At 41.5% G+C, this 26109-nt stretch overlaps 1 protein-coding gene across 5 annotated transcripts in view; it reads left to right on the top strand.

Annotated features, from left to right (window-relative positions):
- The window catches only part of Ccdc58 (Coiled-coil domain-containing 58), a 200991-nt gene that overhangs the window by 32227 nt on the left and 142655 nt on the right, over window positions 1–26109 (top strand). For all 5 annotated transcript variants that reach the window (XM_071679403.1, XM_071679400.1, XM_071679402.1 and 2 more), the window contains exon 2: window positions 5700–5825. In XM_071679403.1, the coding sequence (XP_071535504.1) occupies window positions 5700–5825 (126 nt within the window). The remainder of the gene's footprint in view (window positions 1–5699; window positions 5826–26109) is intronic.

The raw sequence follows: 26109 nt of genomic DNA, 5'->3' as shown, positions 1-26109 counted from the left end.
TCTCCCAGTAAAGCACAAATAAAAATCACATGTGGTTATGCTGGCATAACAGTTAGTGCTACAGGCTGTTAGTCGGCACGGTCCAGCCTGGGGTTGGATCCACTGGGTTGAATTTTGGCATGGCAGTTGGCCTACACCCAGCCTAAATGTTCAGCCACTCCCAGAGCTGGTTGATAAATGGGTACCTATCATAAGCTGGGTTTGTGTGTGTGTGTGCATACATACATAGGTGGAGTCATGGTTGTCATGGTACGTATACAGTGTTAAGAGATGGGGCAACATAAATGCAAAGTTCTGTCCCCACAGTACACAAGAAGTAATCACACACACACACACACACACACAGAGTACCAGAATTGCAATATGGTCAGGAGTATTAGAAGATGGGAATGTCAGACTGATAATAATGTATGCAAATGTTGATGGGCTGATTATTTATGGTAAAGAGAAGAATTCAAGGATCATTTAAGGGAAGTGGAATCTTGGAAACTGCCTAGAGGAGTACATGATTTTAAGGAGAGAAAGAGAAGGTAGAGAAGAGGGAGGCTTGCTCCTTTTGATAAAAGATAACCATAAGTTTCAGAAAATATCAGAGGATGACCCAAAAAACAGAACATAATGGGAAGAGTAACTGCAGGAATGAAGTACATAGTGGTGTTGATATCATAGAATCTTCCAAAGAATATTAAGTCCAGAACAATTAAACAGTTATTATCTTGCACCTGTGGTGATGACAAATGAATACACAAAACTTAAGTTTGAATAAAAAATCCTACCTAGGTGCACATCGTTCGTTTCCCCTTAGTATGTATATAAAGTTTAAAACTTCTATCTGTCATTGTCATGAAGCTGACTCAAAATCTTGAGTCACACCCAGGTGTATATCCTTGGAATCTCCTTTACTTTTCTTGCTATCATTGTCATGGAGTTTTTGTACAGATAAACACACAAGCTATTTTATTTCAGATATAAGAAAGTCATAAGCTGGTTTAGTTTAGTTGTGTTTAAGCACAAAATTTAATACCTCATTCTAAATGTCACTCAGCTCCTTATGTTTAATTTCAAAGCACCTCAATTTGTCCTATCAAAGACATAAACCTATTGGACTTAACCAAATCCTTTGCTCCATCATGGAAATCCCAGATAAGCAGCGACAAAAGCTGGTGTTGTGTATTCATTAACAGTGAATCAACTTCACAGAAGGTGACTTTACACTTGTGGTGTAAGCACTTGCAGGTGGAGTCAGTAACATTGTAGCCTAACCCAGTCCTTTATACAGTAGTTTTATCAAATAGATTACCAGAGTTTAGAATTCACCTTAGCTTTCCTCTGAATTGTGATGGTATGATGTCACTAGTATGTAGGGTGTTACTTCAAACAGTAAAAAGTCATGACATTTTGAGGGAGGACCATTTTCTGTTGTATGATGATGTTATTTTGAGAATTATAAATATGTAAACTGTCCATTTTCATATATGTATATAGTCTAGTTTGTACATATAAGATAAAGAAAATTTCATTGATGAAATGTTTAGTTCTCAGAGAAAAGCTTACTTGATTGTGCATGCCCCAACATATTACAGTTTTATTTGCATACAGTCTACACAAGAAAATGTGACAATTACAGTTTATAATTGATTTTTTATGTGTCAGGTTTTATTTGTGGAGTAAATCCTATCTCTTGCTGGTTGGGTTATTATATGTCTGGCAGCATGATACAGTCTCAAAAGTCAGATGACATGAATTACTGGCAATGGTACCCTTTGGTATTGAGAATCGAGGGATGCAGCTTTTGTTTGCTGTCCTTGTGTTTAGTGATATTTTTGCTTGTTTCTGTTCTTGGCGATAGTTTTCCACCTCCAGTAATTAAGTATAGGTCCAGAGAAGGTGTCCCAAGAAGAAAATGCCATTGCTTAGAAGCAAGGAAATGTGTTTACAAGCAAGATTCTAAGATGTGCATGTAGGGAAGAGTTCACTATCCACTTTTTTCATTTGTCTAATGGAAATTAATATTGGATACTAACTCATATTTATTTAATGATTGAATCATTCTAGACCATAATTAATGAACTGTGATTGTAATATTGTTGGAATAAGTAGCCTTTAATACTAACTTTGGCAGTTTTTCCCATACTGGACTGTTGCACACCTAAATATTGGATGTTGGAAATGTAAAGTGCATTGGATATTTATAGAATTAGATGACCTTTTTGTTTTTGTTTGTGAATCTTCATTTCGTGATGTTTGTATTTTTTTTCCTCTTTTCAGAGGCTAATTAGTTGCATATTTACACTTTGTATTTGATTTTCCTTGTTTCTTTTTATTTTATTGTATAATTGTCCTTCCATGTTTCTGTTCTTTTACTGCTGGATTTTTTTCTTTGGACTGGATGTTCCTTAGACTTGCAGTAGACAAGGACATATGTATTAGACTCATGAGGTTTGTCATCAAATGAAGAGTGATAAGTGGCAGCTACCTTTATAAGGCATGAGTTGTCCTCACACTTTCACCACTCTCCCACTCCTCTCCCTACTCGACTCACATCCATTCTTTAGCTGTCATATGTAGTGTGTCAAAACCACATCTCCCTATCCACAACCAGGCCCCACAGACCTTTTCATGGTTTACCTACCCCTGATGCTTTCCATTCCCTGGTTCATTCCATTGACAGCACGTCATCCCCAGTATATTGCATCATTCCAGTTCACTTTATCCTATGCATGCCTTTCACTCTCTTGCATGTTCACACCCTGATCACTCAGAATCATTTTCACTTCCTCCTTCCTTCTCCAGTTTGGTCTCCCCATTCTCCTTGTTTTCTCCACTTCTTTCGCATATATTCTCTTTGTCAACCTTACCTCATTCATTCTCTCCATATGTACAGACCATTTCAGCACACCCTCCTCAGGTCTTTCAACCACACTCTTTTTTTTTCATTACCACACTTGCTCTCTCTTACCCTTTCATTACTTACTGGATCAAACGTCGTCACATCATTTTATTTCCAACACATCCACCCTCCTCCTTATATCCTTATGTACAGCCTAGGCTTCACACTAATATTGTTGGGACTATTATTCCTTCAAATACCCATTTTTGCCCTCCCAGATAATGTTCTCTCTTTTCATACATTCTTCAGCACTCCCAAATGTTCACCTGCCCCCCTTTCTCACCCTATGATTCACTTCCACTTGCATGATTCCATTCACTGCCAAGTCCAGTATTAGGCATCTAAAACACTTCACTTCCTTCAGTTTCTCTCCATTCAAGCATACACACCAACTTACCTTTCCCTCAACTCTTCTAATATAACAACATACTTTTATTCACATTTACCCTCAACTTTCTCCTTTTGCTCACTCCTCCAAACTCAGTCATCAGCTTCTACAGTTCCTCACTCAGATCTGCCACTAGTGCTGTATCATCAGCGAACAACTGACTCAGTTCAGGCCCTCTTATCCCCACAGACTGGATACTCACATTTACCTCCCTCATAACCACATTCACACACCCCTACTGCAGACCATCCCTCACTTGGGACCGTTCACTCTTCTCTTCCTTTTTATACACATGCTTTACATCCTTTATAAGAATAAAAACCTTACTGCTTCTAGCAGCTTTCTTCTCACGCCATATATACTTAAGACCTTCCATACGGCATTTCAGTCATCCTTATCATATGCTTTCTCCAGATTCATAAATGCCACATTCCAATCCCTCTGTTTCCCTTAGTACTTTTCACACATTCTTTAAAGCAAACACCTGATTCACACATTATGTACCACATCTGAAAGTGCACTGCTTCTCTCCATGCTGATGCTCTGTACATTTCTTCACCCTCTCAATACAACTTAACAGATATACTCAACAAACTTATACATATGTAGTTTGAATACTCACTTTTATCCCCCTTGCCTTTATACAGTGGCACTAAACATCCATTCAGCCAGTCCTTAGGCACTTCATCATGATACATACATACATACATTGAATATCCATACCAACCAATCAACAACACAATCACCCCCTTTCTGAACAAATTAACTGCAGTACCATTCACTCCAGCTGCCTTGCCACATTTCATCTTGCACAAGGCTTTTACCACCTCTCCTTTATCACCAGAACATACTCCATGACTCTTTTCACATACACCCTGACCCAAATGCCCCTCATCTGCCACTCTATCGTCAAACACATTCAACAGTCCCTCAAAGTACTCATTCCATTTCTGTCACTTCATCACTTCCTGTTATCACTTCCCCTTTTGCTCCCTTCACCAATGTTCCTGTTTGTTCTCTTGTGTTTTCCACCTTGTTGCCCCTTTCAAAACATCTTATTTTTTCTGAAGTTTACAAGTACTTGCTCACCTCAACTATCAGTTGTCCTCTTTTTCAACCCTTACACCTTCCTATTGACCTCCTGCCACTGTTTTTTTTTTTTTTTCATAGATCCCTCAATCATTTGCACTCCTTCCCAAATGCACTTCCCTTACCCAAATGCTTCTCATTTGTCATTCACAAGCAACCTAATTTCTTCATCCCACCACTCACACCCCTTTCTAATCTGCCCACATCCCACCTTATGTATGCCACATGCTAACATTGCTTCCCTAAATATCTCCCATTCCTCATCCACACCACTTACTTTATTTACTCTCACCTTTTGCCATTCTTCACTCAATCTCTCTAATAAGTTCTTCATGCAAGTCTATTTTCCAAGGTCACTTATTGTCACCACTCTTTCCTCATCGACATTGTTTCCTCTTTTCCAAAAATTTCTACAAATCTTCACCCTCATCTCCACAAGATGGTGATCAGACAACCCACCAGCTGCCCTTCTCACCACAAGTACATCTAAAAGTCTTTCTTTTACATGCCAATCAAATAATAAATAATCCAATAATGCTTGCTGATTGTCTCCTTTAATCATGTACATAATCTTGTGTATATCCTTCTTTTTAAACCAGGTATTACCAATTATCAGTCCTTTTTCAACACACAGCTCCTTAAGCTGCTCACCCTTTCCATTCATAGAACTGAGTTACCAGTGCCCCCAGTTATACCTTCAACTGCCACATTACTCACCTTTACATGTACATCACCCATCACTAATACACAGTCTCTTACATTAAAACTGCTAACACCCTCACTCAGCTGTACATAAAACACTTGCCTCATGATATTTCTTCTCATGGCCACATGCATAAGCACTAATGATAACCCCTCTCTTGCTATCCACTTTCATTTTTACCTGCATCAGTGTAGAATTTACTCCCTTACACTCTCACACACTTCCAAAACTCTTACTGTGGGAGTAGTGCTTCCTTTCTTAGCTATTGTCTTTTCGCTAACCCTGACTTTACTCCTAAGACATTTCCAAACCATTCTTCCCTTTTACCCTTTATCTTTGTTTCTTTCCTCAAACAATATTTATCTCTCCTATCTTCTCTTGGATACATCCACACACATTTAGACACCCCAGCCTGATCCCCCAAGGATGACTAATAGTCCTTGTTTGGCTCTTTCTGTTCTTTTAGATGTTGAAATTCAAGAAGGGGAGGTTTCTGGCCTCCTACCCCCTTCTTTCACCTCTTTTAGATGCCATTTTATGATGCATAGAATATGGAGGTAGAATTCTTGCTCCCCTGCTCTAGGGATGAACATATATAGTTTATTAACTTTGTGAATGTTTGCTGGCAGGACACATTGCGAGCTATGCGGAGTATTGATGACAAGATAATCTACGAGTTGAATTTGGCTACCCCAACACAGTCCTTCAGGAATGAAGTTGACCCATCAACTCACTGCAAGGAACTACATGAACAAGTATGTCTGAAAATTTTTGCTCCGATTTATGGGAGAGTATTTTGAATGATGAAATGTTAGTAATACTTGGTCATTGTCTTTCCCATAGTATAACTAGTTGAAAAGATGATGATAAGGTAGCATAATTTACATAGTTAACATATCAATAGGATGATATTTAAATGTTTGTCAGCCAAAGAAGATTTTTAGCATGATTTGAAAACATTAGATTTACTAGGATAATTTTCATCATGAGTAATGGACATGAAATGAGAGGCAAGAAGTAGTTAGGGAGTAATGCAGGTAGCTTGTTATCTGCTATTTCAAGGAACTTGAGTTTCTCTCCCTCCACTACCTTTCAGAATGTAATTCTTTTTTCTGCAATTGGACCCATGAGCTTGAGATATTTTTTAGAGTACTTTGGCTTTCACCTCCTGTTGTCATTCATCCATCTGTAATAGCTGTAGCTTATTCATTTTAGAACCACCTCTGAGCAGTTAGAGTGTGCTATAATGATGACATTATTGACCTTCTTGCTCTTAGGGATTGCCCTTTGGGACATCTTAAAAGTGCTTGGATCACATACAGCCAGACATTTTCTACCAGCCTCATTTTACTGGTTTCATTCTGTTCTACTGTGGATTAGTATCCTTTATGTAGTTTCATAAGGGTATGGTGTACTGTATGTATGCTTTGATCTATAAGATATTATTTTGCAGTCCCAGAACTGTTGTTATTTATCCCAGGACACTTGTTATTAGGCTTCTGAAGCTTTGAGGCTGTATTGAAATCCTGCCATTCCATGACAGTTCTGTATATTTCATATTAAAGAGCTAATTATACTTATTGTACTTATGTTCATTCTAGAACGTGAGAGTTCTTTACTGTTGTCGTGTGATTCTAAAAGACAGGATTTCCTTTACTGTTCTCGTGTGTTGTTTACATTACAACTGATTTATTTTGTAAGCCAATATTTGTTTTGGAATGTAGGACTTTGTTTGAATTTGCCATGACTGTATTTCATTTGCAGTTGCCATGTGTCATAGTTATGTAATGAGTAGATTAAGTTATGGCTATAAGCAGTGACTGGCACTATTTATTATTATCATTATTATTTTCATTTATTTATTTTATTTTGCTTTGTCGCTGTCTTCCGTGTTAGCGAGGTAGCGCAAGGAAACAGACGAAAGAATGGCCCAACCTACCCACATACACATGTATATACGTACACGTCCACACACGGAAATATACATACCTATACATCTCAACGTATACATATATATACTCACACAGACATATACATATATACACATGTACGTAATTCATACTGTCTACCTTTATTCATTCCCATCGCCACCCCGCCACACATGAAATAACAATCCCCTCCCCCCGCATGCGCACGAGGTAGCGCTATGAAAAGACAACAAAGGCCACATTCGTTCACACTCAGTCTCTAGCAGTCATGTATAATGCACTGAAACCACAGCTCCCTTTCCACAATCAGGCCCCACAGAACTTTCCATGGTTTACCCCAGACACTTCACATGCCCTGGTTCAATCCATTGACAGCTCGTTGACCCCGGTATAACACATCGTTCCAATTCACTCTATTCCTTGCACGCCTTTCACCCTCCTGCATGTTCAGGCCCCGATCACTCAAAATCTTTTTCACTCCATCTTTCCACCTCCAGTTTGATCTCCCACTTCTCCTCGTTCCCTCCACCTCTGACACATATATCCTCTTGGTCAGTCTTTCCTCACTCATTCTCTCCATGTGGCCAAACCATTTCAAAACACCCTCTTTTTCTTTCTCAACCACACTCTTTTTATTACCACACATCTAAATTACCATTTCATTACTTACACGATCAAACTGGTTTCACTACACCACATATTGTCCTCAAACATCTCATTTGCAGCACATCCACCCTCCTGCGCACAACTCTATCTATGGCCCACGCCTCGCAACCATATAACATTGTTGGAACCACTATTCCTTCAAACATAGCCATTTTTGCTTTCGGAGATAATGTTCTCGACTTCCAAACATTCTTCAACGCTCCCAGAACTTTCGCCCCCTTCCCCAACCTATGGTTCACTTCCGCTTCCATGGTTCCATCTGCTGCCAAATCCACTCCCAGATATCTAAAACACTTCACTTCCTTCAGTTTTTCTCCATTCAAACTTACCTCCCAATTGACTTGACCCTCAACCCTACTGTACCTAATAACCTTGCTCTTATTCACATTTACTCTCAACTTTCTTCTTTCACACACTTTATCAAACTCAGTCACCAGCTTCTGCAGTTTCTCACACAAATCAGCCACCAGCACTGTATCATCTGTGAACAACAACTGACTCGCTTCCCAAGCTCTCTCATCCACAACAGACTGCATACTTGCCCCTCTTTCCAAAACTCTTGCATTCACCTCCATAACAACCCCATCCATAAACAAATTAAACATCCATGGAGACATCACACACCCCTGCCACAAACCAACATTCACTGAGAACCAATCACTTTCCTCTCTTCCTACACATACACATGCCTTACATCCTTGATAAAAACTTTTCAATGCTTCTAACAACTTGCCCCCCACACCATATATTCTTAATGCCTTCCACAGAGCATCCCTATCAACTCTTATCATATACCTTCTCCAGATCCATAAAAGCTATATACAAATCCATTTGCTTTTCTAAGTATTTCTCACATACATACTTCAAAGCAAACACCTCATCCGTGCATCCTCTACCACTTCTGAAACCACATTGCTCTTCCCCAATCTGATGCTCTGTACATGCCTTCACCCTCTCAATCAATACCCTCCCATATAATTTCCCAGGAATACTCAACAAACTTATACCTCTGTAATTTGAGCACTCACTTTTATCCCCATTGCCTTTGTACAATGGCACTATGCAAGCATTCCGCCAATCCTCAGGCACCTCACCATGAGTCATATATACATTAAATAACCTTACAAACCAGTCAACAATACAGTCACCCCCTTTTTTAATAAGTTCCACTACAATACCATCCAAACCCGCTGCCTTTCCGGGTTTAATCTTCCGAAAAGCTTTCACTACCTCTTCTCTCTTTACCAAATCATTCTCCATAACCCTCTCACTTTGTACACCACCTGGACCAAAACACCCTATATCTTCCACTCTATCATCAAACACATTCAACAAACCTTCAAAATACTCACTCCATCTCCTCACATCACTACTACTTGTTATCACCTCCCCATTAGCCCCCTTCACTGATGTTCCCATTTGTTCCCTTGTCTTACACACTTTATTTACCTCCTTCCAAAACATCTTTTTATTCTCCCTAGAATTTAATGATACTCTCTCACCCCAACTCTCATTTGCCCTCTTTTTTGCCTCTTGCACCTATCTCTTGACCTCCTGCCTCTTTCTTTTATACATCTTCCAGTCATTTGCATTATTTCCCTGCAAAAATTGTCAAAATGCCTCTCTCTTCTCTTTGCTAATAATCTTACTTTTTCATCCCACCACTCTACCTTTTCTAATCTGCCCACCTCCCACACTTCTCATGCTACAAGCATCTTTTGTACAAGCTGTCACTGCTTCCCTAAATGCATCCCATTCCTCCCCCACTTCCTTTATGTTCTTTGTTCTCACCTTTTTCCATTCTGTACTCTGTCCTGGTACTTCCTCAAACAAGTCTCCTTCCCAAGCTCACTTACTTTCACCACTCTCTTCACCCCAACATTCTCTCTTCTTGTCTGAAAACCTCTACAAATCTTCACTTTTGCCTCCACAATATGATAATCAGACATTCCTCCAGTTGCACCTCTTAGCACATTAACATCCAAAAGTCTATCTTTCGCGCGCCTGTAAATTAACACATAATCCAATAATGCTCCATGGCCATCTCTCCTACTTACATAAGTATACTTACGTATATCTCTCTTTGTAAACCTGGTATTCCCAATCACCAGTCCTTTTTCAGTACATAAATCTACAAGCTCTTCACCATTTCCATTTACAACACTTAACATCCCATGTACACCAATTATTCCCTCAACTGCAACATTACTCACCTTTGCATTCAAATCGCCCATCACTATAACCGGGTCTCGTGCATCAAAACTAGTAACACATTCACTCAGCTGCTCCCAAAACACATGCCTCTCATGATCTTGTTTCTCATATCCAGATGCATATGCACCAATAATCACCCATCTCTCTCCATCCACTTTCAGTTTTACCCATATCAATTTAGAGTTTACTTTCTTACACTCTATCACATACTCCCATATATATTTATTTATTATTTTTTTTATTATACTTTGTCGCTGTCTCCCGCGTTTGCGAGGTAGCGCAAGGAAACAGACGAAAGAAATGGCCCAACCCCCCCCCATACACATGTATATACATACGTCCACACACGCAAATATACATACCTACACAGCTTTCCATGCTTTACCCCAGACGCTTCACATGCCCTGCTTCAATCCACTGACAGCACGTCAACCCCGGTATACCACATCGCTCCAATTCACTCTATTCCTTGCCCTCCTTTCACCCTCCTGCATGTTCAGGCCCCGATCACACAAAATCTTTTTCACTCCATCTTTCCACCTCCAATTTGGTCTCCCTCTTCTCCTTGTTCCCTCCACCTCCGACACATATATCCTCTTGGTCAATCTTTCCTCACTCATCCTCTCCATGTGCCCAAACCACTTCAAAACACCCTCTTCTGCTCTCTCAACCACGCTCTTTTTATTTCCACACATCTCTCTTACCCTTACGTTACTCACTCGATCAAACCACCTCACACCACACATTGTCCTCAAACATCTCATTTCCAGCACATCCATCCTCCTGCGCACAACTCTATCCATAGCCCACGCCTTGCAACCATACAACATTGTTGGAACCACTATTCCTTCAAACATACCCATTTTTGCTTTCCGAGATAATGTTCTCGACTTCCACACATTCCCATATATATATATATATATATATATATATATGGCATATGATAGAGTTGATAGAGATGCTCTGTGGAAGGTATTAAGAATATATGGTGTGGGAGGCAAGTTGTTAGAAGCAGTGAAAAGTTTTTATCGAGGATGTAAGGCATGTGTACGTGTAGGAAGAGAGGAAAGTGATTGGTTCTCAGTGAATGTAGGTTTGTGGCAGGGGTGTGTGATGTCTCCATGGATGTTTAATTTGTTTAAGGATGGGGTTGTTAGGGAGGTGAATGCAAGAGTTTTGGAAAAAGGGGCAAGTTCTGTGGGGCCTGGATGTGGAAAGGGAGCTGTGGTTTTGGTGCATTATTACATGACAGGTAGAGACTGAGTGTGAACGAATGGGGCCTTTGTTGTCTTTCCTAGCGGTACCTCGCACACATGAGGGGGGAGGGGGTTGGTTGTTCCATGTGTGGCGAGGTGGCAATGGGAATGAATAAAGGCAGACAGTATGAATCATGTACATGTGTATATATGTATATGTTTGAGTGTGTATATATATGTATACATTGAGATGTATAGGTATGTATATTTGCGTGTGTGGACGTGTATGTATATACATGTGTATGCGGGTGGGTTAGGCCATTCTTTCGTCTGATTCCTTGCACTGCCTCGCTAATGCGGGAGACAACGACAAAGCAAAATAAATAAATATAAATATATATATATATATATATATATATATTTTTTTTTCTATTTGCTTTGTCGCTGTCTCCCGTGTTAGTGAGACAGCGCAAGTAAACAGACGAAAGAATGGCCCAACCCACCCACATACACATGTATATACATACACGTCCACACATGCAAATATACATACCTATACATCTCAACGTATGCATGTATATATACACACAGACATATATATAGTGCTAGGAAAGACAACAAAGGCCCCATTCGTTCACACTCAGTCTCTAGCTGTCATGTAATAATGCACCGAAACCACATCTCCCTTTCCATATTCAGGCCCCACAGAACTTTCCATGGTTTACCCCATACGCTTCACATGCCCTGGTTCAATCTATTGACAGCATTTTGGCCCCGATATACCACATCGTTCCAATTCACTCTATTCCTTGCACACCTTTCACCCTCCTGCATGTTCAGGCCCCGATCACTCAAAATCTTTTTCACTCCATCTTTCCACCTCCAATTTGGTCTCCCACTACTCCTCGTTCCCTCCACCTCTGACACATATATCCTCTTGGTCAATCTCTCCTCACTCATTCTCTCCATGTGACCAAACCATTTCAAAACACCCTCTTCTGCTCTCTCAACCACAATCTTTTTATTACCACACATCTCTCTTACCCTATTATTACTTACTCGATCAAACCACCTCACACCACATATTGTCCTCAAACACCTCATTTCCAGCACATCCAGCCTCCTGCGCACAACTCTATCCATAGCCCACGCCTCGCAACCATACAACATTGTTGGAACCACTATTCCTTCAAACATTCCCATTTTTGCTTTCGGAGATAATGTTCTCGACTTCCATACATTCTTCAACGCTCCCAGAATTTTCGCCCCCTCCCCCACCCTATGATTCACTTCCACTTCCATGGTTCCATCCGCTGCCAAATCCACTCCCAGATATCTAAAACACTTCACTTCCTCCAGTTTTTCTCCATTCAAACTTACCTCCCAATTGACGTGACCCTCAACCCTACTGTACCTAATAACCTTGCTCTTATTCACATTTACTCTCAACTTTCTTCTCTCACACACTTTACCAAACTCAGTCACCAGCTTCTGCAGTTTCTCACATGAATCAGCCACCAGCGCTGTATCATCAGCGAACAACAACTGACTCACTTCCCACACTCTCTGGTCCTTAACAGACTACATACTTGCCCCTCTTTCCAAAAGTCTTGCATTCACCTTCCTAACAACCCCATCCATAAACAAATTAAACAACCATGGAGACATCAGACACCCCTGTCGCAAACCTACATTCACTGAGAACCAATCACTTTCCTCTCTTCCTACACGTACACATGCCTTACATCCTCTATAAAAACTTTTCACTGCTTCTAACAACTTGCCTCTCACACCATATATTCTTAATACCTTCCACAGAGCATCTCTATCAACTCTATCATATGCCTTCTCCAGATCCATAAATGCTACATACAAATCCCTTTGCTTTTCTAAGTATTTCTCACATACATTCTTCAAAGCAAACACCTGATCCACACATCCTCTACCATTTCTGAAACCACACTGCTCTTCCTCAATCTGATGCTCTGTACATGCCTTCACCCTCTCAATCAATACCCTCCCATATAATTTACCAGGAATACTCAACAAACTTATACCTCTGTAATTTGAGAACTCACCTTTGTCCCCCTTGCCTTTGTACAGTGGCACTATGCAGGCATTCTGCCAATCCTCAGGCACCTCACCATGAGTCATACATACATTGAATACCAGGAGAGACTGAGTACAGAATGGGAAAAGGTGAGAATAAAGGAGGTAAAGGTAGTGGGGGAGGAATGGGATGTATTTAGGGAAGCAGTGATGGCTTGCGCAAAAGATGCTTGTGGCATGAGAAGCGTGGGAGGTGGGTTTATTAGAAAGGGTAGTGAGTGGTGGGATGAGGAAGTAAGATTATTAGTGAAAGAGAAGAGAGAGGCATTTGGATGATTTTTGCAGGGAAAAAATGCAAATGAGTGGGAGATGTATAAAAGAAAGAGGCAGGAGGTCAAGAGAAAGGTGCAAGAGATGGAAAAGAGGGCAAATGAGAGTTGGGGTGAGAGAGTATCATTAAATTTTAGGGAGAATAAAAAGATGTTTTGGAAGGAAGTAAATAAAGTGCGTAAGACAAGGGATTAAATGGGAGCTTCAGTGAAGGGGGCAAATGGGGAGGTGATGACAAGTAGTGGTGATGTGAGAAGGAGATGGAGTGAGTATTTTGAAGATTTGTTGAATGTGTTTGATGATAGAGTGGCAGATATAGGGTGTTTTGGTCGAGGTGTTGTGCAAAGTGAGAGGATTAGGGAAAATGATTTGGTAAACAGAGAAGAGGTAGTAAAACCTTTGTGGAAGATAAAAGCTGGCAAGGCAACGGGATTGGATGGTATTGCTGTGGAATTTATTAAAAAAGGGGGTGACTGTATTGTTGACTGGTTGGTAAGGTTATTTAATGTGTGTATGATTCTTGATGAGGTGCCTGAGGATTGGCGGAATGCTTGCATAGTGCCATTGTACAAAGGCAAAGGGGATAAGAGTCAGTGCTCAAATTACAGAGGTATAAGTTTGTTGAGAATTCCTGGTAAATTATATGGGAGGGTATTGAATGAGAGGGTGAAGGCATGTACAGAGCATCAGATTGGGGAAGAGCAGTGTGGTTTTAGAAGTGGTAGAGGATGTGTGGATCAGGTGTTTGCTTTGAAGTATGTATGTGAGAAATACTTAGAAAAAGCAAATGGACTTGTATGTAGCATTTATGGATCTGGAGAAGGCATATGATAGAGTTGATAGAGATGCTCTGTGGAAGGTATTAAGAATATATGGTGTTAGGCAAGTTGTTAGAAGCAGTGAAAAGTTTTTATTGAGGATGTAAGGCATGTGTACGTGTAGGAAGAGAGGAAAGTGATTGGTTCTCAGTGAATATAGGTTTGCGGCAGGGGTGTGTGATGTCTCCATGGTTGTTTAATTTGTTTATGGATGGGTTCGTTAGGGAGGTGAATGCAAGAGTTTTGGAAAGAGGGGCAAGTATACAGTCTGTTGTGTATGAGAGAGCTTGGGATGTGAGTCAGTTGTTGTTCGCTGATGATACAGCGCTGGTGGCTGATTCATGTGAGAAACTGCAGAAGCTGATGACTGAGTTTGGTAAAGTGTGTGAAAGAAGAAAGTTAAGAGTAAATGTGAATAAGAGCAAGGTTATTGGGTACAGTAGGGTTGAGGGTCAAGTCAATTGGGAGGTAAGTTTGAATTGAGAACAACTGGATGAAGTAAAGTGCTTTAAATATCTGGGAGTGGATGTGGCAGCGGATGGTACCACGGAAGCGGAAGTGAATCATTGGGGGTGGGGGAGGGAGCGAAAATTCCTGGAGCCTTGAAAAATGTTTGGAAGTCGAGAACATTATCTCGGGAAGCAAAAATGGGTATGTTTGAAGGAATAGTGCTTCCAACAATGTTGTATGGTTGCGAGGCGTGGGCTATTGATAGAGTTGTGCGCAGGAGGGTGGATGTGCTGGAAATGAGATGCTTGAGGACAATATGTGGTGTGAGGTGTTGATCGAGTAAATAATGTAAGGGTAGGAGAGATGTGTGGAAATAAAAAGAGCGTGGTTGAGAGAGCAGAAGAGGGTGTTTTGAAATGGTTTGGTCACATGGAGAGAATGAGTGAGGAAACATTGACCAAGAGGATATATGTGTCAAAGGTGGAGGGAACGAGGAGAAGTGGGAGACCAAATTGGAGGTGGAAAGATGGAGTGAAAAAGATTTTGAGTGATCAGGGCCTGAACATGCAGGAGGGTGAAAGGAGGGCAAGGAATAGAGTGAATTGGAGCGATGTGGTATACCGGGGTCGACGTGTTGTCAATGGATTGAACCAGGGCATGTGAAGTGTCTGGGGTAAGCCATGGAAAGTTCTGAGGGGCCTGGATGTGGAAAGGGAGCTGTGGTTTCGGTGCACTATTACATGACAGTTAGAGACTGAGTGTGAATGAATGGGGCCTTTATTGTCTTTTCCTAGCTCTACCTCGCACGCATGAGGGGGGAGGGGGTTGTTATTCCATGTGTGGTGGGGTGGCGATGGGAATGAATAAAGGCATGAATATTTGCATGTGTGGATGTGTATGTATATTCATATATATGTGGGTGGGTTGGGCCATTCTTTCGTCTGTTTCCTTGCGTTACCTCGCTAATGCGAGAGACAGCGACAAAGCAAAATAAATAAATAGATGTATAGGGAAGGGAGCGGGGGGCTGGAAGTCCTCCCCTCTCGTTTTTTTTTTTTTTTTTTTTTTTTTAATTTTCCAAAAGAAGGAACAGAGAAGAGGGCCAGGTGAGGATATTCCCTCAAAGGCCCAGTCCTCTGTTCTTAACGCTACCTCGCTATCGCGGGAAATGGCGAATAGTATGAAAAAAAGAAAAAAAAAAAAATATATATATATATATATATATATATATATATTTTTTTTTTTTTTATTTCATACTATTTGCCATTTCCCGCGTTAGCGAGGTAGCATTAAGAACAGAGAACTGGGCCTTAGAGGGAATATCCTCACCTGACCCCCTTCTCTGTTCCTTCTTTTGGAAAATAAAAAAAAAAAAAACAAGAAAGGGGAGGATTTCAGCCACCCGCTCCCTCCCCTTTTAGTCGCCTTCTACGACACGCAGGGAATACGTGGGAAGTATTCTTTCTCCCCTATCCCCAGGGATATATATATATATATATATATATATATATATATATATATATATATATATATATATATATATATATTTTTTTTTTTTTTTCTTTTGCTTTGTCGCTGTCTCTCGCGTTTGCGAGGTAGCGCAAGGAAACAGACGAAAGAAATGGCCCAACCCACTCCCATACACATGTATATACATACATCCACACACGCAAATATACGTACCTACACAGCTTTCCATGGTTTACCCCAGACGCTTCACATGCCCCGATTCAATCCACTGACAGCACATCAACCCCGGTATACCACATCGATCCAATTCACTCTATTCCTTGCCCTCCTTTCACCCTCCTGCATGTTCAGGCCCCGATCACACAAAATCTTTTTCACTCCATCTATCCACCTCCAATTTGGTCTCCAGCTTTTCTTCGTTCCCTCCACCTCCGACACATATATCCTCTTGGTCAATCTTTCCTCACTCATTCTCTCCATGTGCCCAAACCATTTCAAAAAACCCTCTTCTGCTCTCTCAACCACGCTCTTTTTATTTCCACACATCTATCTTACCCTTACATTACTTACTCGATCAAACCACCTCACACCACATATTGTCCTCAAACATCTCATTTCCAGCACATCCACCCTCCTGCGCACAACTCTATCCATAGCCCACGCCTCGCAACCATACAACATTGCTGGAACCACTATTCCTTCAAACATAACCATTTTTGCTTTCCGAGATAATGTTCTCGACTTCCACACATGCTTCAAGGCTCCCAGGATTTTCCCGCCTTCCCCCACCGTATGATCCACTTCCACTTCCATGGTTCCATCCGCTGCCAGATCCACTCCCAGATACCTAAAACACTTTAATTCCTCCAGTTTTTCTTCATTCAGACTTACCTCCCAATTGACTTGACCCTCAACCCTACTGTACCTAATAACCTTGCTCTTATTCACATTTACTCTTAACTTTTTTCTTTCACACACTTTACCGAACTCAGTCACCAGCTTCTGCAGTTTCTCACATGAATCAGCCACCAGTGCTTTATCATCAGCGAACAACAACTGACTCACTTCCCATCCCCAGCAGACTTCATACTTACCCCTCTTTCCAAAACTCTTGCATTCACCTCCCTAAGAACCCCATCCATAAACAAATTAATCAACCATGGAGACATCACACACCCCTGCCACAAACCTACATTCTTTGAGAACCAATCACTTTCCTCACTTCCTACACGTACACATGCCTTACATCCTCGATAAAAACTTTTCACTGCTTCTAACAACTTGCCTCCCACACCATATATTCTTAATACCTTCCACGGAGCATCTCTATCAACTCTATCATATGCGTTCTTTAGATCCATAAATGCTACATACAAATCCATTTGCTTTTCTAAGTATTTCTCACGTACATTCTTCAAAGCAAACACCTGATCCACACATCCTCTACCACTTCTGAAACCACACTGCTCTTCCCCAATCTCATGCTCTGTACATGCCTTCACCCTCTCAATCAATACCCTTCCATATAATTTACCAGGAATGCTCAACAAACTTATACCTCTGTAATTTGAGCACTCACTCTTATCCCCTTTGCCTTTGTACATTGGCACTATGCAAGCATTGCGCCAATCCTCAGGGATCTCACCATGAATCATACATACAATAAATAACCTTACCAACCAGTCAACAATACAGCCACCCCCTTTTTTAATAAATTCCACTGCAATACCATCCAAACCTGCTGCCTTGCCGGCTTTCATCTTCCGCAAAGCTTTTACTACCTCTTCTCTGTTTACCAAATCATTTTCCCTAACCCTCTCACTTTGCACACCACCTTGCCCAAAACACCCTATATCTGCCACTCTATCATCAAACACACTCAACAAACCCTCAAAATACTCACTCCATCTTCTCACATCACCACTACTTGTTATCACCTCCCCATTAGCCCCCTTCACTGAAGTTACCATTTGCTCCCTTGTCTTATGCACTTTATTTACCTCCTTCCAGAACATCTTTTTATTCCCCCTAAAATTTAAAGATACTCTCTTTACCCAACTCTCATTTGCTCTCTTTTTCACCTCTTTCACCTTTCTCTTGACCCCCTGTCTCTTTCTTTTAGACATCTCCCACTCATTTGCATATTTTCCCTGCAAAAATCATCCAAATGCCTCTTTCTTCTCTTTCACTAATAATCTTACTTCTTCATCCCACCACTCACAACCCTTTCTAATGAACCCACCTCCCACTCTTCTCATGCCACAAGCATCTTTTGCGCAAGCCATCACTGCTTCCCTAAATACATCCCATTCCTCCCCCACTCCCCTTATATATGTAAAAAAATATGTATATTATTTATTTATTTATTTATTTTGCTTTTTCGCTGTCTCCCGCATTAGGGAGGTAGCGCAAGGAAACAGACGAAAGAATGGCCCAACCCGCCCACATACACATGTATATACATACACGTCCATACATGCAAATATACATACCTATACATCTCAATGTACACATATATATACACACACAGACATATACATATATACACATGTACATAATTCATACTGTCTGCCTTTATTTATTCCCATTGCCACCTCGCCACACATGGAATAACAACCCCCTCGCCCCTCATGTGTGCGAGTTAGTGCTAGGAAAAGACAAGAAAGGCCCCATTCATTCACACTCAGTCTCTAGCTCTCATGTAATAATGCACCAAAATCACAGCTCCCTTTCCACATCCAGGCCCCACAGAACTTTCCATAGTTTACCCCAGACGCTTCACATGCTCTTGTTCAATCCATTGACAGCACGTCGACCCCAGTATACCACATCGTTCCAATTCACTCTATTCCTTGCACGCCTTTCACCCTCCTGCATCTTCAGGCCCCGATCACTCAAAATCTTTTTCACTCCATCTTTCCACCTCTAATTTGGTCTCCCACTTCTCCTCGTTCCCTCCACCTCTGACACATATATCCTCTTGGTCAATCTTTCCTCACTCATTCTCTCCATGTGACCAAACCATTTCAAAACACCCTCTTCTGCTCTCTCAACCACACTCTATTTATTTCCACACATCTCTCTTACCCTTACATTACTTACTCGATCAAACCACCTCACACCACATATTGTCCTCAAACATTTCATTTCCAGCACATCCACCCTCCTGCGCACAAGTCTATCCATAGCCCATGCCTCGCAGCCATACAACATTGTTGGAACCACTATTCCTTCAAACATACCCATTTTTGCTTTCGAAGATAACGTTCTCGACTTTCAAACATTCTTCAAGGCTCCCAGAATTTTCGCCCCCTCCCCCAACCTTTGATTCATTTCCGCTTCCATGGATCCATCTGCTGCCAGATCCACTCCCAGATATCTAAAACACTTTACTTCCTCCAGTTTTTCTCCATTCAAACTTACCTCCCAATTGACTTGACCCTCAACCCTACTGTACCTAATAACCTTGCTCTTATTCACATTAACTCTTAACTTTCTTCTTTCACACACTTTACCAAACAGTCACCAGCCTTCTGCAGTTTCTCACATGAATCAGCCACCAGCGCTGTATCATCAGCGAATAACAACTGACTCACTTCCTAAGCTCTCTCATCCAGAACAGAGTGCATATTTGCCCCTCTTTCCAAAACTCTTGCATTCACGTCCCTAAGAACCCCATCCATAAACAACTTAAACAACCATGGAGACATCACACACCCCTGCCGCAAACCTACATTCACTGAGAACCAATCACTCTCCTCTCTTCCTACACGTACACATGCCTTACATCCTCGATAAAAACTTTTCACTGCTTCGAACACCTTGCCTTCCACACCATATATTCTTAATACCTTCCACAGAGCATCTCTATCAACTCTATCATATGCCTTCTCCAGATCCATAAATGCTACATACAAATCCAATTGCTTTTTTAAGTATTTCTCACATACATTCTTCAAAGCAAACACCTGATCCACACATCCTCTACCCCATCTGAAACCACACTGCTCTTCCCCAATTTGATGCTCTGTACATGCCTTCACCCTCTCAATCAATACCCTCCCATATAATTTACCAGGAATACTCAAGAAACTCTTCAATTTCAGCACTCACTCTTATCCCCTTTGTCTTTGTACAATGGCACTATGCACGCATTCCGCCAATGCTCAGGTACCTCACCATGAATCATTTATACATTAAATAACCTTACCAACCATTCAACAATACAGTCACCCCCTTTTTTAATAAATTCCATTGCAATACCATCCAAACCTGCTACCTTGCCGGCTTTCATCTTCCGCAAAGCTTTCACTACCTCTTCTCTGTTTACCAAATCATTTTCCCTAACCCTCTCACTTTGCACACCACCTCGACCAAAACACCCTATATCTGCCACTCTATCATCAAACACATTCAGCAAACCCTCAAAATACTCGCTCCATCTCCCTCTCACATCACCACTACTTGTTATCACCTCCCCATTAGCCCCCTTCACTGAAGTTCCCATTTGCTCCCTTGTCTTACACACTTTATTTACCTCCTTCCAAAACATCTTTTTATTCTCTCTAAAATTTAATGATACTCTCTCACCCTAACTCTCATTTGCCCTCTTTTTCAGCTCTTGCACTTTTCTCTTGACCTCCTGCCTCTTTCTTTTATACATCTCCTTCTCATTTGCATTTTTTCCCTGCAAAAATCATCCAAATGTCTCTCTCTTCTCTTTCCCTAATAATCTTACTTCTTCATCCCACCACTCACTATCGTTTCTAATCAACCCACCTCCCACGCTTCTCATGCCACAAGCATCTTTTGCGCAAGCCATCTCTACTTCTCTAAATACATCCCATTCCTCCCCCACTCCCCTTACCTCATTTGTTCTCACCTTTTTCCATTCTGTACTCAGTCTCTCCTATTACCTTCTCTTAAGTCTCCTTCCCAAGCTCAGTTGCTCTCACTACCCTCCTCACCCCAACATTCTTCTTTTCTGAAAACCCCTACAAATCTTCACCTTTGCCTCCAGAAGATAATGATCAGACATCCCTCCAGTTGCACGTCTCAGCACATTAACATCCAAAAGTCTCTCTTTCGCATGCCTATCAATTAACATGTAATCCAATAACGCTCTCTGGCCATCTCTCCTACTTACATATGTACACTTATGCATATCTCGCATTTAAAACCAGGTATTCCTAATCACCAATCCTTTTTCAGGACATAAATCTACAAGCTCCTCACCATTTCCATTTACACCACTGAACACCCCATGCATACCAATTATTCCCTCAACTGCCACATTACTGACCTTTGTATTAAAATCACCCATCACTATAACCCGGTCTTGTGCATGAAAACCACTAACACACTCATTCAGCTGCTCCCAAAACACTTCCCTCTCATGATCTTTCTTCTCATTCCCAGGTGCATATGCACCAATAATCACCCATCTCTGTCCATCAACTTCGAGTTTTACCCATATCAATGTTGAATTTACTATCTTCCACTCTATCACATACTCCCACAACTCCTGTTCCAGGAGTAGTGCTACTCCTTCCGTTGCTCTTGTCCTCTCACTAACCCCTGACTTTACTCCCAAGACATTCCCAAACCACTCTTCCCCTTTACCCTTGAGCTTCGTTTCACTGCGAGCCAAATCATCCAGGCTCCTTTCCTCAAACATACTACGTATCTCTCCTTTTTTCTCATCTTGGTTACATCCATACACATTTAGACACCCCAATCTGAGTTTTCGAGGAGGATGAGCACTCCCCGCATGACTCCCTCTTCTGTTTCCCATTTTAGAAAGTTAAAATACAAGGAGGGGAGGGTTTCTGGACCCCCGCTCCCGTCCCCTTTTAGTTGCCTTCTTTGACACGCACACACACATGTATATATATATATATATATATATATATATATATATATATATATATATATATATTTTTTTTTTTTTTTCAAACTATTCGACATTTCCCGCGTTAGCGAGGTAGCGTCAAGAACAGAGAACTGGGCCATTGAGGGAATATCCTCACCTGGCCCCCTTCTCTGTTCCTTCTTTTGGAAAATTAAAAAAAATTGAGAGGGGAGGATTTCCAGCCCCCCGCTCCTTTCCCTTTTAGTCGCCTTCTACGACACGCAGGGAATACGTGGGAAGTATTCTTTCTCCCCTATCCCCAGGGATAATATATATATATATATATATATATATATATATATATATATATATATATATATATATATATATATATATATATATATATATCCCCTTACGTTACTTACTCGATCAAACCACCTCACACCACACATTGTCTTCAAACATCTCATTTCCAGCACATCCATCCTCCTGCGCACAACTCTATCCATAGTCCACGCCTCGCAACCATACAACATTGTTGGAACCACTATTCCTTCAAACATACCCATTTTTTTGCTTTCCGAGATAATGTTCTCGACTTCCACACATTCTTCAAGGCTCCCAGAATTTTCACCCCCTCCCCCACCCTATGATCCACTTCCGCTTCCATGTTTCCATCCGCTGCCAGATCCACTCCTAGATATCTAAAACACTTCACTTCCTCCAGTTTTTCTCCATTCAAACTCACCTCCCAATTGACTTGACCCTCAACCCTACTGTACTTAATAACCTTGCTCTTATTCACATTTACTCTTAACTTTCTTCTTTCACACACTTTACCAAACTCAGTCACCAGCTTCTGCAGTTTCTCACATGAATCAGCCACCAGCGCTGTATCATCAGTGAACAACAACTGACTCACTTCCCAAGCTCTCTCATCCCCAACAGACTTCATCCTTGCCCCTCTTTCCAAAACTCTTGCATTCACCTCCCTAACAACCCCTTCTTAAACAAATTAAACAACCATGGAGACATCACACACCCCTGCCGCAAACCTACATTCACTGAGAACCAATCACTTTCCTCTTCCTACACGTACACATGCCTTACATCCTCGATAAAAACTTTTCACTGCTTCTAACAACTTGCCTCCCACGCCATATATTCTTAATACCTTCCACAGAGCATCTCTATCAACTCTATCATATGCCTTCTCCAGATCCATAAATGCTACATACAAATCCATTTGCTTTTCTAAGTATTTCTCACATACATTCTTCAAAGCAAACACCTGATCCACACATCCTCTACCACTTCTGAAACCACACTGCTCTTCCCCAATCTGATGCTCTGTACATGCCTTCACCCTCTCAATCAATATCCTCCCATACAATTTGCCAGGAATACTCAACAAACTTATACCTCTGTAATTTGAGCACTCACTCTTATCCCCTTTGCCTTTGTACAATGGCACTATGCACGCATTCCGCCAATCCTCAGGCACCTCACCACGAGTCATACATACATTAAATAACCTTACCAACCAGTCAACAATACAGTCACCCCCTTTTTTAATAAATTCCACTGCAATACCATCCAAACCTGCTGCCTTGCCGGCTTTCATCTTCCGCAAAGCTTTTACTACCTCTTCTCTGTTTACCAAATCATTTTCCCTAACCCTCGCACTTTGCACACCACCTCGACCAAAACACCCTATATCTGCCACCCTATCATCAAACACATTGAACAAACCTTCAAAATACTCACTCCATCTCCTTCTCACATCACCACTACTTGTTATCACCTCCCCATTTGCGCCCTTCACTGAAGTTCCCATTTGCTCCCTTGTCTTATGCACTTTATTTACCTCCTTCCAGAACATCTTTTTATTCTCCCTAAAATTTAATGATACTCTCTCACCCCAACTCTCATTTGCCCTTTTTTTTCCCCTCTTGCACCTTTCTCTTGACCTCCTTTCTCTTTCTTTTGTACGTCTCCCACTCAATTTCATTTTTTCCCTGCAAAAATCGTCCAAATGCCTCTCTCTTCTCTTTCACTAATACTCTTACTTCTTCATCCCACCACTCACTACCCTTTCTAATCAACCCACATCCCACTCTTCTCATGCCACAAGCATCTTTTGCGCAATCCATCACTGATTCCCTAAATACATCCCATTTCTCCTCCACTCCCCTTACTGCCATTGTTCTCACCTTTTTCCATTCTGTACTCATTCTCTCCTGGTACTTCCTCACACAAGTCTCCTTCCCAAGCTCACTTACTCTCACCACCCTCTTCACCCCAACATTCACTCTTCTTTTCTGGAAACCCATACAAATCCTCACCTTAGCCTCCACAAGATAATGATCAGACATCCCTCCAGTGGATGTGTGGAAATAAAAAGAGCATGGTTGAGAGAGCAGAAGAGGGTGTTTTGAAATGGTTTGGTCACATGGAGAGAATGAATGAGGAAAGATTGACCAAGAGGATATATGTGTCGGAGGTGGAGGGAACGAGGAGAAGAGGGAGACCAAATTGGAGGTGGAAAGATGGAGTGAAAAAGATTTTGTGTGATTGGGGCCTGAACATGCAGGAGGGTGAAAGGAGGGCAAGGAATAGAGTGAATTGGAGCGATGTGGTATACCGGGGTTGACGTGCTGTCAGTGGATTGAATCAAGGCATGTGAAGCGTCTGGGGTAAACCATGGAAAGCTGTGTAGGTATGTATATTTGCGTGTGTGGACGTATGTATATACATGTGTATGGGGATGGGTTGGGCCATTTCTTTCGTCTGTTTCCTTGCGCTACCTCGCAAACACGGGGAGAGAGCGACAAAGCAAAAAAAAAAAAAAAAAAAATTATGGATCTGGAGAAGGCATATGATAGAGTTGATAGAGATGCTCTGTGGAAGATATTAAGAATATATGGTGTGGGAGGCAAGTTGTTAGAAGCAGTGAAAAGTTTTTATCGAGGATGTAAGGCGTGTGTACGTGTAGGAAGAGAGGAAAGTGATTGGTTCTCAGTGAATGTAGGTTTGCGGCAGGGGTGTGTGATGTCTCCATGGTTGTTTAATTTGTTTATGGATGGGGTTGTTAGGGAGGTGAATGCAAGAGTTTTGGAAAGAGGGGCAAGTATGAAGTCTGTTGGGGATGAGAGACCTTGGGAAGTGAGTCAGTTGTTGTTCGCTGATGATACAGCGCTGGTGGCTGATTTATGTGAGAAACTGCAGAAGCTGGTGACTGAGTTTGGTAAAGTGTGTGAAAGAAGAAAGTTAAGAGTAAATGTGAATAAGAGCAAGGTTATTAGGTACAGTAGGGTTGAGGGTTAAGTCAATTGGGAGGTGAGTTTGAATGGAGAAAAACTGGAGGAAGTGAAGTGTTTTAGATATCTGGGAGTGGATCTGGCAGTGGATGGAACCATGGAAGCGGAAGTGGATCATAGGGTGGGGGAGGGGGCGAAAATCCTGGGAGCCTTGAAGAATGCGTGGAAGTCGAGAACATTATCTCGGAAAGCAAAAATCGGTATGTTTGAAGGAATAGCGGTTCCAACAATGTTGTATGGTTGCGAGGCGTGGGCTATGGATAGAGTTGTGCGCAGGAGGATGGATGTGCTGGAAATGAGATGTTTCAGGACAATATGTGGTGTGAGGTGGTTTGATCGAGTAAGTAACGTAAGGGTAAGAGAGATGTGTGGAAATAAAAAGAGCGTGGTTGAGAGAGCAGAAGAGGGTGTTTTGAAATGGTTTGGGCACATGGAGAGAATGAGTGAGGAAAGAATGACCAAGAGGATATATGTGTCGGAGGTGGAGGGAACGAGGAGAAGAGGGAGACCAAATTGGAGGTGGAAAGATGGAGTGAAAACGATTTTGTGTGATCGGGACCTGAACATGCAGGAGGGTGAAAGGAGGGGCAAGGAATAGAGTGAATTGGAGCGATGTGGTATACCGGGGTTGACGTGCTGTCAGTGGATTGAATCGGGGCATGTGAAGCGTCTGGGGTAAACCATGGAAAGCTGTGTAGGTATGTATATTTGTGTGTGTGGACGTATGTATATACATGTGTATGGGGG

Source organism: Panulirus ornatus, chromosome 29 (genome assembly GCF_036320965.1).
Source record: "Panulirus ornatus isolate Po-2019 chromosome 29, ASM3632096v1, whole genome shotgun sequence".
Classification (NCBI taxonomy): domain Eukaryota; kingdom Metazoa; phylum Arthropoda; class Malacostraca; order Decapoda; family Palinuridae; genus Panulirus; species Panulirus ornatus.
This window is presented reverse-complemented; position numbering and strand designations above follow the sequence as displayed.